The sequence below is a fragment of the Rhinopithecus roxellana genome, chromosome 11 (assembly GCF_007565055.1).
Source record: "Rhinopithecus roxellana isolate Shanxi Qingling chromosome 11, ASM756505v1, whole genome shotgun sequence".
NCBI lineage: Eukaryota > Metazoa > Chordata > Mammalia > Primates > Cercopithecidae > Rhinopithecus > Rhinopithecus roxellana.
In genome coordinates, this window is record NC_044559.1 from 33,148,883 (window position 1) to 33,162,600 (window position 13,718).

At 39.6% G+C, this 13,718-nt stretch overlaps 1 protein-coding gene across 4 annotated transcripts in view; it reads right to left on the reverse strand.

Annotated features, from left to right (window-relative positions):
* Positions 1-986: 986 nt before the first annotated feature.
* GPAM (glycerol-3-phosphate acyltransferase, mitochondrial) overlaps positions 987-13,718 on the reverse strand; it is a 33,745-nt gene continuing 21,013 nt past the window's right edge. For all 4 annotated transcript variants that reach the window (XM_010365916.1, XM_030940894.1, XM_030940893.1 and 1 more), the window contains 8 exons: positions 12,751-12,821; positions 11,692-11,956; positions 10,993-11,135; positions 9,431-9,508; positions 8,353-8,493; positions 6,958-7,147; positions 5,729-5,787; positions 987-4,777 (listed from right to left, as the gene is read on the reverse strand). In XM_010365916.1, the coding sequence (XP_010364218.1) occupies positions 4,661-4,777; positions 5,729-5,787; positions 6,958-7,147; positions 8,353-8,493; positions 9,431-9,508; positions 10,993-11,135; positions 11,692-11,956; positions 12,751-12,821 (1,064 nt within the window). In that variant the 3' untranslated portion in view covers positions 987-4,660. The remainder of the gene's footprint in view (positions 4,778-5,728; positions 5,788-6,957; positions 7,148-8,352; positions 8,494-9,430; positions 9,509-10,992; positions 11,136-11,691; positions 11,957-12,750; positions 12,822-13,718) is intronic.

Genomic DNA, 13,718 nt, shown 5'->3' on the forward strand with positions numbered 1-13,718 from the left:
AAGAACGGAGTCGTGATGGTAGACAGGAGACAATAGCGCCATGGAAACTGAAGGGGCAAGAGAAGCCAGGTGGGCGTGTCAACACCACAAGTGCCCTTGCACATGTCAAGGAGGTATGTTGGAATTTTACTAGCTAGGTGTGTTGAAGACAGCAAGGGCTTAAAAAGGAAAATAATAGGACTACAATTAGAGAGTAAACAAGAGATGAGACTTCAAAATTAACATCCACTTACCTAGTGGCTGTAAAAGTTAGAATTTAGCTACAATAAAAGGAAGGTAACCTTTGGCAGCAGCAAGAGAGTTGCTAATGCAAAGAATGAATGTGCCAGAGTAAGGGCACAGTCACGGCAATATCACAGAGGAAATCAGAAGGGTTCAAGTAGAAAGTTCAGGGAGAGAGGCTGGCTGGAGAATGGATGGGATGGTCTTGGGTGTCAGTCAGTTTGACAGCCACATCATGCATCCAAACGACATGGACGTCATCAGCAGGCACACGTTTACCACTGTTCCCAGAAGGAACACTCTGGATATCAGGCTGTATTTGAGAACTTTCAAAGAATCCACAAAATCTGTGCTCTGATAAAAGAAATAATTTTCTTGTCAAAAAAGTAAACTAATATTGTTTGAGCAACTGTTATAAACTAGTGGAGAAAACACTTTTTATAAACTTAAATATGTAAAAATATAACAAAAAGCACCAAGCTTAAAGAAATATTTACAAAAACCCAAAGAATCTCTCTAGAATATGAATATTTACTAAATAAAAGGAGAGCAACAGCTAAGAAGCAGACCTACATCTCCAAATGCTTGATCAAATTTGGAAAGCTGTGGGTCAATAATAAAAGCATGTACTGTAGGTTCATACATTTATGTAAGACATCGTTAAGCATTTTAATAAGTTGCTATATAAAGTCAGAAAAGACTAATTGTTCGTATAGTGAATTATGTAGGAAACTGTCTTAAATACAAATCCAACACATCAAGAATATGTTCATTTTTTGGTTTATTAAAACAAAACTACATTTTCTGTGTTTCTTGCAATACATTAACAAGCATAAAAATCAATTCAGTATTTCCAAGTATGTTTCGCTCACAAAATCACAGTCATTTCACAGTACCTTACAGTAATTCTTTTCACAACAGTCTTAACATTTCTTTATACAACAGGCAAATAGTTTAATACCTTCCATCAAGACATTTCAGAGCTTTAGATGTTCAGAAATAAGGTCAAGAATCTCTTTCAAATGCAATCATTAGTTTGTATTAAACTAAAATGCCAGATGACAAGTCTCAGGTTTCTAAAAAGAGTTTTAAAAAATAGGTTTACAGCCCATAGGAAGTCTTATAAACCTCAACGATAGGTCCTGTCACATCTAAACACTACAACTGTCTGTGGATAAAAATCTGCATTCAATTGTACAGTACTTTCTTCTACATCTGAATGAAAACCTTATTAACCCCAATTCATCCATGTATTCTGATACGTTCAGTGAAAAAGCCAGGATCATTGGGGCTGTTCTTTCTATCAAAGGAAAGAGCGCCGATCACCTACAATATAATTTTCTGTGCTTATTTTCTTTAGGGGAGGAAATACACATCTATTCAACGCCACACTGGATGTTACAAAATGCATGTGAATTCTGCCCCAGTGCCATGTGTTCATTACCGTTTTGTCTCCTTAAAGAACTATCTAACAGTGTTTCCCAAAATGTTCTCCAGAGGACATTAGTGAGAGGTTCACAGGTATCCCAAAGGAGAAAAAGGTCCTGATGTCAAATAGTTTGGGCAATGCTGGCTTGAACAGTTTTTCACTGCCAGATGCCAAGCCCTTACTGCGCTAAAGTGCATTGTAAGTTTCCATGTGCAAACTTAGTTCCCAGCAACACCATTTCTATAAAACACTGATGAACATCTCACAGAGCACTCATATTACATGGATTACTATGGGAAATGCTTTTCCCGGTCCAGGTTACTGGAAATTCCACAATCTGGGTTTACATTCATTGTAATCCCAGAAATATTTTCTCCATATACCCTCATGACTTTGTGAGATTTAACAGATTTCAGAAGGAAGACTCAATGCCGTCTCAGTTAACAGTTCTACACACTTCACACTAGTTTTTGTCTTGTTTTTCACGCAATTTTAAGATTACATAAATTCCTTCCTCTCTTCTGAATCACTTAGGACATTCTCATTTTTAAAAACAGAGAGCAGTTGCATATTGCTTAATTTTTTTTTTTTTTTTTAACTTGACTCACAGTCTTCCCCTGAAGGGCATGCATTTCATGTTATAGAAATGCAATAGAGTAAACTGTAATAAAATTATTTACAAGCACCTAGTTTGTTTAACCTTACATGGAAGCCATCACCGTTGGAAAACAATGAGAACGTATCTTTTAGCGAAACGGTGCTATCTGGAAGCTTTATTGTGAAGACAGTTTTTTTGTTTTTTGTTTTTCGGTCATGAGGCACTGAAGAATGAGTTGTGCTGAAATTAACTCAAAGGTCAGCTTGTCTGGATGAGCATAACTTTGGTTGAGATTTTTCTCCCTTAAAAAAGATTTTCAAAGCACCAGTTAATTACAAAATGCATGCATATTTATCCTCACAGTGACTTAAGTGGTAAGAGAGCTAGCAAAATCATACATTGCATTCCTCAAAGCATCTGATCGAACTTCTAGAAAACAAACCAACCAAAAGGGAAAATAATGCAAGAGAAGCCATATTTTCTCTGCTTAGGCTGGCGAAGCAGCAGCTCTTTGCAGCAGTGACAGGCAGGGCAGAGTATCCACTGGGAAGTGAGTCCCCACCTTGAATAATGGTGAGCTTGAGTAATCCTTAATCTACAATTTAAAGGATGAAAAAAAGAGACTAGTGAAATGTTTGATTCCCCAGACAAGGAACACCCAAGACTCCCTGGGTATCCTCTAAATGTAGCCAAGAAAAGTGTTCTTCTACCCTAGTCAGTAAAATGGAATGCTAAAACGTGATTATCTCATTCAACATCAGAGCTACTACAACTGACAATGACTTAACAGTACCTCAATTTCTATAAAGAAAAAATATATTTTAAATGCAGAACTTGAGAGGGATCACAACAGCATAGCATTATTGCTACGAGTTTCAAACATGATACTTCATACAATGTGAAATATCAATCAGCATCCCTCTCTCTCCCAAAACACACGTTACTCATGAGATACTATTAGTGTTTAAAATCCAAGCTTATAGAAGTACAAACTTAATTCTCAGTATTTTTATACTAAATTCAAAGAAACTATGTAACACTCATCTGGAAAAATTCTTAATTCCATAATATCTTAGAGATAAGCAACAGTAAACTGTTAGAAAATATTTTAACATTACATGATATTTAAGAAATCACCTTAATTACCATAATAAACTAATAATTACGCTGCCTGTTCACAAAAGGCACCTACCAATTATGAACAGGCCATTTTTCATAATTATTTACCACTATGTGGCATAAGGGTTTAGGCATATAACCCATAAAAATTTGTTAAAAGTCATGGTTTTTCCTCAAAGCTAAAAATTCATAAATGCCTCTAACCATTACCAGTCAGTAGAGCCACCACATGCATATACTGGACAGGTTGTGCACGGCACAATTCAAGTGGGCACCAGTCACCTGGACTGGGGTGCAGTACACAGTCTGTGTGCAGTACAGAAAGCCCTCATCAGTTGTGGCCAGAGCACTGTATTCTAAGAGTCTGTCAGCTCAAGCTAATCAAGTTAGGAAAGTTGCTATTTGGTTGGAGGATTTCCAAGAAACAGCTGTACCCGTGAGAAGCAGGTATTACCTGAGGGGTAGACAGGGTACAGACATAAAACAGGAAGGGTTCTAAATATTTGCTGGTCATTTAAAACTCAATGGCACTTTTTTATATGAGCAAAAGCCTTCAACACCAGTTTTCTGGCCAAGTTTCCCTAGAATTTTGCCAGCCAAATTAACTTCCTGATGTTAATTATTTGATTACAATAGCTCAGTTCCTGCCCTAAACTAATACTGTCTGTTTTCACATACCTCTTAAAACCATTTTCTATATCTGACTGCAAAGGACAGCACAGTGATACCTGGGTGTGATATATATCAGTCCATTCATTTATAAAGCACTTGGGATAAAAGGTGCTCCCATTAAGAATGTAGCTACTATTGACAAAGATAAAACTGAAAAAGAGTGAATGGATGACTCAATTATTTTTAAAGGAAGCATTAACCATTAACCAGATAATATACCAACAAATTACCCAATAGCACTAAGTATACAAGATTCAGTTCTAGAACACAGCTACATTTCTGTGTCCATCACAGTAATTAGTCCTTAAAAGCTGTACTTAAAATGTCAATCTTTAATAAACTCCAAAATAATGTATTGAGATTTCATCTTGTAGTCTACGGATTGTGAGTTGCGAATAGAGGCTGAGGTCCCCCCAAGTGTTATCTGCAGGCTGCTGTGTGGATGCAGAGCTCAGAAGATCACAGATCCATGGAGGGAGAAGGCACTTGTCTTCCAGGAGATCACTGCGGGACAGGGCAGGCCTGACCTTGCGACGGCACCTTCAACTCTCGAGCCAGAAGCTGGTACCTACAAGGGACTCATCTCATGACTTTCATTTGCCAGCGGTGCCACACGTTACCTACAGCACCACAAAACTCAGAATATATTCTAGAAGTTTTTGCCGGTTGCATTGAGGTAGAAAAGTGCTGCTCAGTTCTAAAACAGACACTCTCTTTTGTTTGGTCTCCTTGAAAACCTAAAGAAAAAGTTTAGATTAAATTAAAGGCAAAAAATAAAAAATAAAAAAAAATTTCTATCACCAACCTGACCTGTGGTTTTCTAGACCTCAGAAGGCAGTAAAGGCACACAAAACCATATCCTGGCTTTAAGTAAATGTATGCATGTGTGTGTGTATGAGGTGGGAGTTTCCAATGCAAGCAAGGTTTTCTTTTCTTTTCTTTTTTTTTTGATGGAGTTCAACCAACATAACTATATTCTAAAATTTCAACCAATGTAACTGTACTCTAAAATGACTTAGAATAAAGTCACAAATAGTCCCTCACAAAAGGCCACTAGTATCTCTATGGAACTCACATTCTCCATCAATCATGAAGGTAAAGGACACCTGAGGATACTTCTAGAAATACTTGCAAAAATACAAGAAAGTAACTAAAAATCATATGGAATAATTAAGAGCCAAGATTGTGGTCCTAATCCCAAATTCAAAAATCTGAAGTACTCCAAAATCTGAAACATTTTGAACGCCAGCATGACGCTCAAAAGACATGCTCATTAGAGCATTTTGGGTTCCGGATTAGAGATGCTCAACCTGTACGTCTAAGGCACGTATTCCAAAATCCAAAAAAATCTGAAATCCAAAACATTTCTGGTCCCAACATTTTAGATAAGGGATACTCAACCTGTAACACCTTGAAACATATTGATACCAGTTACATATAGCAGTTTGGGAATAAATGTGAAACCAGTAAAATTCCAGAACATTCAAATAAATCTACACTGATGGGTTTCACCTTCAACATAGCCCAACCCATCCTACATGGTCCATTCCCAAAAACGCCTGTATCATTAAGCTAGCAGAAACTGCTTCTCTCGGGGTCCACCCCACCACAAAGGTAGCTCAAACAGACTCGATCTAAAGAGAACAGAAGTTAAGATAGCTTTTATACCATAAATGGTGGACACCTACCCCAATATCCTTAAACATTTTCACAGCATTCTTCACAAGACAGTATGTGGCACTCTCAGCTGAAGAGAGAGAATAAAACCCTGTCAAATGGTTAGGCCCAACAAATCATGACAATTCCAATAGCCACAGTAAGAAAGTATGGGGAGCTAGGAAGAGAATAAGGGCAAGTCAGCAGACAGGGGTGGGGCCCCACGTCCACCACTGGCAACCTGTGAGTTCTCAGCTGACTTGCTGTTACACCTACTTTGTGTAAACCTACTTTGTCCTATATTGAGGTAAACAAGAACGGGAGGGGGAAAGAAAAGAGGGTGTAGAGAGAGAAATAGGGAGAATGGAGGGAAATAGAAATACCTAAAACATCCATTGTCCAGGATTGTTGTGAGAATCAAATGAGACAGCGTATAAACATTCTTTAAGCTACCTAGTGGTACACAGATGACTGTACATCAGTGGAACCAGAGAAAACACAGGCCTCGAGGCTAGGAAACAAGATTTCTGATCCCAAGATCACCCATTAACTAGCAGTGTGACCTTGGGTATTTTCCTCAACTATAAAACGAGGTGATTAGATTAGATTCCTTCTGGCTCTGAAAAGTGATTCAAAGTAGTTTCAGCTCCAAACTACAACTGTATGAAATACTACTCCCACCCCAATCATATCTCCTAAAACAAACAAGACGGAGCGCTGGCCAAGATGTGCAGCAAGTTAAACACACACTGTTGTGGGAGTACAAGCAGGTACTGGAAACTGTTTGGTGGTATCTACTAAAGCCGAATGTATCTAGAGCCTACAACCAGGCAATTCTGTTCCCATATATATGCTGTATATAGGGGCACAGATGTTCACCAAAAGACATATTCAAACATGCTCACAGCAACACTGTTCAAAGCAGTTGTGAACTGAAAACAACCCAAATATCCTTCAACAGCAGAATGAATAAAATGTGGTAAATATTTATACAATGGAACACTACACAACAAGAACAAAGGAACAAACTATATGCAACATGTATGAATCTCAAAAATAATGTTACATGAAAAAAGCCAGACGTAAGAGTGTAGAACTGTATCATTCAACTTATATAACATACCAAAGAAGATAATAGTAATACTCTACAGTGTTAGAGGTCAGGATAAGTTTGCATTTTTCCAATTTTCTACAATTAGCAAATTTCTGTAATCCAAAAAAAAAAAAAGATTTTAAAAGAACAGATAGTGACTCAACATACCATATACTGCAACATTTCTTTCTGTTCTGGTTACTAGGTATTTGTGCAACTTTTGCACATATTCAGGTTCTGGAACAGGACCGCTGAAGTTGTGAACAAAGATGGCAGCAGAGCTGTAGGCCTCCAGCAAAGGCCCAAGGAGTCTCTGTAAGAAGGTGATAAACTGCTGGTGCTCCTTGGACTGGCTCACCTGAGTGTGCAAAAGCAGGAGATGAAGTCATGAGGAAGGGACAAGAGACACAAGGCAAGAGGACAGAGGACTTTCTCTGGAGAGCCAGTAACGTGAGAAGATGGCCACTCACATCAGCACTACATGAAAGCAGCCCCCTGCCCCTTATGCAGAGAATCTCTGCAGGAAACAACTGCTGGCTTTCAAACACATTCTTTATGGTAATCATTCACTTTTTTATAGTATTTGAGGTTTGTGTTCATTGAACAGCCACCTAGAAGAAATTTTCATAACTGAATGCTGTAATTATGGTATGCTATCATCACTGAAAATAGCTGCTCCTAAGACTAGGCCTTCCACAGTTTGAAGTCTGGGCTCAACAGTCACTCAAATCTGCAAAACAATCAATGGGAGACCAATAAGATCATCTCATTCCTTCTTCAGCACCTATTCCCTGCCTCCCCTAAATGGCCTTTGCCCACAGTCCAGCAATGTGGGGAATGATGGCCACCATGACGGTGGTGCTTTATGGCCGAGAGCCTCTCACTGTACCTACCCAAAACACGCTGGTTTGGTGAAGCCCCTCTGCAGTGTGAAAGCAAGATCACTGCCCAATCTTAAAACTACACTAATACCACCCAAGTGAAAAAGAAGACAATTTCTAAATGTCAAAAAAGAGTAATCCACTTAGAGTATTCAGAAAAGATGGGTCATTATTACTAAGTTCTAAAATTATAAATTAGACAAAACTGACTTTTCTAAATCAGGGACTTTTTCTTAATCTAAATTTTCTCCTATAATGTTATTTGTTTTAACTGACAGCAAAGAGCTGAATACATGAAATTTTGGGAAGGACAGCAAGAGTGACTCAAAAAGAGCAACAAGGCCCATGGCAGCTCAATAGCAAAACTGCTGCCTCATGAGGGGGTGCAGGTGCAGATAAACAGGTATACACCTGTGTATTTCATAAAAGATGGTGAAAGTCTCACCTATAACATTCATCTTCCTGACTTTTCAGACTCTCCTTTCCTTTTCTACTTAAACCGAATAATTTAAGGTATTAATTCAACTCAAACATTTTGAGTGTCTTTACCACACAGAAGGCACCAGAGTTATTTGGGGAGTTCTTTAGATACGAAGACATCACCAGGGCTCCAGCTGATCTCATTGCAACATAAACCTCAACATATCCCTGTAATAGCCACCAGAATTCTTCACCAAAGTACCTTCAGATAGCAATCTCGCTGTTCCTCCCCAAAGTCACTGTCTTCATCTTCTTCATCACTTCTCCAAGACAAAGGTTCAGGGAGCTTCTTGTCCCACTGCTGCTCAGCAAGACTAGGACTGATATCTTCCTGGTCATCGTGCTAGGCCAAGGAGATGACGGATAGTAAATAAATATGCACTGGCACACAAACAACTGCCCAGTGGAGCCGACAAGGCAGTTCTCTTCTCTGACCCTTCCTGGCTCTTCTCTGTTTAGCCATTCATAATGTCAATCCACTTCCCTTTCAAACTCAAACTCAGTCGGGAGACAGCAGGGGACAAAAGAAAGGGCGGGTGGGAGGGGAGAGCTACCAGAAAGATCAAATAAAAGTACCCCCACATATTCTAAATTGGTATCTGCTTTTCCAGGCCATCCCCTCTACACTAAATCTACCAAAATTAAAATAGAATCTCAAAAATGAAAACTGCAGATGTGCAAGCTACAAGCATACTGATAGGTGTAATATCTCAACTTAGCATACAAACTTCTTGGTGTCACCGAATCAAGTCAGGATATGTTTTAGATAACACAACTTACAAATAGGAACCAAAATATTAAATAATCCAAAGGACACTTATTCTCCCCATTCTTATTTTTCTCTTCTCTACATCTGAACATGACTGTATACCAAATGTAATTATTGATTTGTTTATTTATTTATTTATTTATGAGACTGAATCTCACTCTGTCGCCCAGGCTGGAGTGCAGTGACACGATCTTGGCTCACTGAAACCTCCACCTCTCCGATTCAAGCAATTCTCATGTCTCAGCCTCCCAAGTAGCTGGGATTACAGGCGCGTGCCACCATGCCCAGCTAATTTTTGTATTTTTAGGAAAGACAGGGTTTTGCCATGTTGGCCAGGCTGGTCTCGAACTCCTGACCTCAGGTGATCCACCCACCTTCGCCTCCCAAAGTGCTGGGATTACAGGAGCATGCCACTGCGCCCGGCCAATTATTGGTTTAAATAAGTGGTAGAAAAGGGAATGAAGAGCAAGTAACTTCATACAGACAAATAAAGGAAAGCGCTTCCTCTTACCTCTGCCACTGTAAGAATGCCATACTGGATAAACTTTCCTACTGTTTCATGGCACACTTGGTAAAATGTCTGGCAGGGCTGAAAAGAAAAGTCATTTAGATGTAAATGCCACCATTTTATACTCCTTTTTTTAAAGGCAGAAAACATGGTACAAGGTAGCTGCCAAAGCCTTGCATTCTGTTACCTCCGTCACCCCACTGAGCAAGTCCTGTGATTCCCAATGCCCATGTTCTTGATACACACACGGTCATGGACAAAGCCCAAGAAGAGACCTCTGTCACTTAACTGGCAGAGCACCCAACACTGCACCACCTGCAAGGGGTACTCCTGAGCTCAATTCTCTCCCCACACCCACAACGTGGCAAGCCCCCTGAAGACTGCTTATCAGCCCCCCACCACCTATTTCTTTTACTTTATAAGACAATTTTTCTGCAATAGTTATAATAAATACCATATACAAATGTGGTGATTGAGGAAACACAACACTGGAATAAGTAAATAAAAACCAGAGAAAAGACAAAGTCAATCTTCGAGTCTTATCGGCCCTCGTCCCTCCCATCCCACCACCCACGGTTCATGCAAAACAGATTCTCCAACAGGACCACCAGGACACCTCACCCAAAGCACGGCGTGGAGGGGCGGTACTCCTAACACATGCCCTTATCTCATCAACATCTCAAGACACATTCATACAAAAGAAAATATCGGAATTCAATTAAAATATGAATTCTACATGTTGACGACTTTGAGAAGAAGGAAATCTGCTAAATACATACGTCTCATGATAAATGCCTAAGTGTTTGGGTATATAATATAAATGCTCATTAGTACTGTTGGGCTTTGTTTTCCTCATTTGTAAACTGAGAGGGGTTGAGCAGATTGTTTTTTTTTTTGAGATGGAGTCTCGCTCTGTCACTTAGGCTGGAGAACAGTGGCGCAATCTCGGCTTACTGCAACCTCCACCTCCCAGGTTCAAGCAATCCTCCTGCCTCAGCCTCCAAAGTAGCTGGGACTACACACGCGTGCTACTACACCCAGCTAATTTTTTTTGTATTTTTAGTAGAGTCAGGGTTTCTCCATGTTAGCCAGGATGGTCGCGATCTCCTGACCTCATGATCTGCCCGCCTCAGCCTCCCTAAGTGCTGGGATCACAGGCATGAGTCACATCACCTGGCTGAGCAGATGATTTTTAAGGCTGCTTCTGACTCTTACCATCTGTGGTTCCATCATCTACAGGTGGGTGCATTAATTATTTACAAACCACTGACTCAGTGGCTCACACACAATGCGTGCTCACTAGCTTTGGATGCGACTGCCTGAGAACACTGAGCAATCTGTCCTATCATGGCTCATACTGCAGGATAGATTCAGTGGAGCAGTGACCCAGAGAGCAAACCAAGATAGTAAATGACATATTGGTTTGGTGGTCACTGAAATCCAGGAGTGGAATATAAAGTATCAAAAATGGGCCAAACATTCTCTAACAGAAAAACACAGAGGTTATGTTTTCACGAAAACGCTCAAGAAAAGAGACCAGGCAACACTGAAGAGTCTTCACTCACCAGTGAGATGGTGCCCTCATTGGAGAGAAGGTAGCACAGGCTGGCCGCCTTCCGCACCAGCTGCTCCTGGCTGATCAGGTTAGGTGGGGTGCCAGTGGGCCCCCCCAATCCCCTCTTGTTCAGAACTGCATAAAGGCTGCAAGCTAAGAAAAGAAAAGCAACAATGAAGTTGCCAGCTCAAAGTCTGCAAGAAAAACTTCAACTGGCTCAAATAACCTTAAGAGATTATTAATACATCAAAAATAATGGCCTGTATTTCGAGAAATTTAAGTAAATCCCACAAGATTAAATGCTTATGGTTCCATATGATCCCAACTGCATCAAAAACCTTCTCCAAACACATGAGCCCCCTCTTCTCTCCTTCCTCTCTTTTCTCTTAATCACAAATGAGGCCCTCCACTCACTTTGCTGCCCTGTATATGTCTCATCTCAGTTAGATTTTCAGCTCCTGGACTGCAAGACACTCTACCTCTCCTGAGAAATAAGGGTAATATTATACAAATGGCAATTCAGTAATTACTCATTGTAGTTACAAACAGTGATATAACAGGAGATTACATTTTCATTTGAAAACTAAAATTATAGCCACATTCCCTCAAGCAAGGGGCTATCACCCAAATTAAAGCAGATACCACTATGTGTTTTAGGCTTTTTTATTTTCCATGAAAATTACTGAAAATATTTCAAGGACTGACATACCTATGATGGCCTCCATGATAAAGACATGAAGTACCCCATTACTGTAGAAGTTGAGTTCGAAGACTGCTGGGACAGTTGTGCTGGGGGTGATAAAAAACTCATCGTTCCTGCTAGTGTGGGTGATTGTGACGCAATTTCCCAGCAGCTGTATGGCATGCATTACTACATCTTCTGAATTTCCTGAGAACCCCAGGTCAAAATCACGAGCCAGGACTTCCTCTTTCATCACAAAGAAGTCTTCGACCAATGTGGAGAGATCAATTCCCTAAAGAGACAGAAATGGTATCATGACAGTGGAAAACCTACTTTCCAAAAAGTTGGGAGGTCAACACTCCAAGACTTTCTTCTTGCCTTGGCTTTCCTGCAGCTCACTGCTAGCACAGAGAGAAGTAGGGCCAGAACACCAATGCAGAGCAAGTCAGAAAACTGCTTAAAAAGCTGGTCCTCCAGGAATGTCACGGTATTACACATGCTAGTGAACACTCTAGCCATGACACATGATATGCACACATAAGATCACAAGGGAGAGAAAAAAAGCCAACTGCAAGTAAGGAGTGCTTATTTTTTAGCAAGATTTCCTTCATTTTAAATATTTATCTGACAACTATTTACTTGGTGCCTATATATATTGGCACTGTGTTTGGTGTTGAGAACATGACTGAACAAGACTGGTGTGGTCTCTTCCATCATAAAGTTTAGACAAATGTATTTTGGGAGGATAAACGGTAGGTTCTAAAATGTCAATCAATTCGTTTGGAAAGCATTTGCTATCAGAATACATACCACATGTTAATGAAATAGATCTTATTTACATTAACAGTATTAAGCAATAGCTTTGTACTACATATATTAAGCAGTCTGTTTTGTTTTGTTTTTAAATGTAGCTTCTTCCTCCACCAAGTTGATTAGCTCCTTTGGGCAGGGTCCTCAGCTTATTTTACTGTTTACCTCATAGTACTAGCCAGGAGTGGGCCAAATTTGCCCCTAAATATGTATCTGAGCAGCTAACAAAACATTCTAATGCTTCCTACTTAACTGCAGGTGACATTGCAGACATACCTGCCTGTGTCTGTAGAGGAGTAGGCAAGCCACAATGTGTGTGGACATAATGGCACAGGACTTGCTAGCAGCTGGAAGGCAAACACAAAGCTTTTTTTAGTTGCACTTTTTACAAATATAGCTGAACTTTTTTGAAATACCTAAATTTTAAACAGGAGTATTTAAAACTGTAAAAGTCGTCTATCACATTTCCCATAAGTGTGATTTGCCAAAAGGAAGTTATAATATTACAGTGTTCTGGTATAATGGAACGTCATTAGAGATCACAGTTCATCACACAACAGGCTAAGACAGGTCCACCTCCAATCCAGGCCAATGGAATTTAGTTACTGAACGACAAAGAGACACTTTTATTGAAATATCAAGACCCAAAGTACAAGCCTGTTTGAGTTCTACAAGATCTCCCATTTCCATATTCCTTGACTTGCTCCCACCTAGTCTATTATAACTACAACTCCACTTCACTCTTCTTGCTGGTATTCACCATATTAAAATGAAGGTGTAGTAAAAGGATAATAGCTGACTTGAAGTCAGAAAAATCTGGGCTCAAATCCTAATTAACTCACTAACTAACTTCATGACTTGGGGCAAATTACTTGAATTCCTGGCCTCACTTTCCTCACTGGTAAAATGAAAATACTACCTAGCTCATTAGACTATGTGAGAAAAAAATGATTGGCCCGGAGTAATGGGTGCTCAATATATTTGTATTTCCTCTTTCAACCTGACCCAGACGTAAGAAGGAAGGGCACAGAAACACATTTGAGAATGACTACAGTGCATACCCCTACAGTGAATTTGCATAAAGTTATAATTATATAAATCAAATCTGAGAACACCCATGGAATGAAAATCTGAAATCACAACATTTATGAGTTTTCTAAAATGACAATACATTTATGAACACTTCCTTCACTACTTGTAATTGAAGTTGTCTCCAGTGTTTAAAAAAAAGTACTCGGTACTAT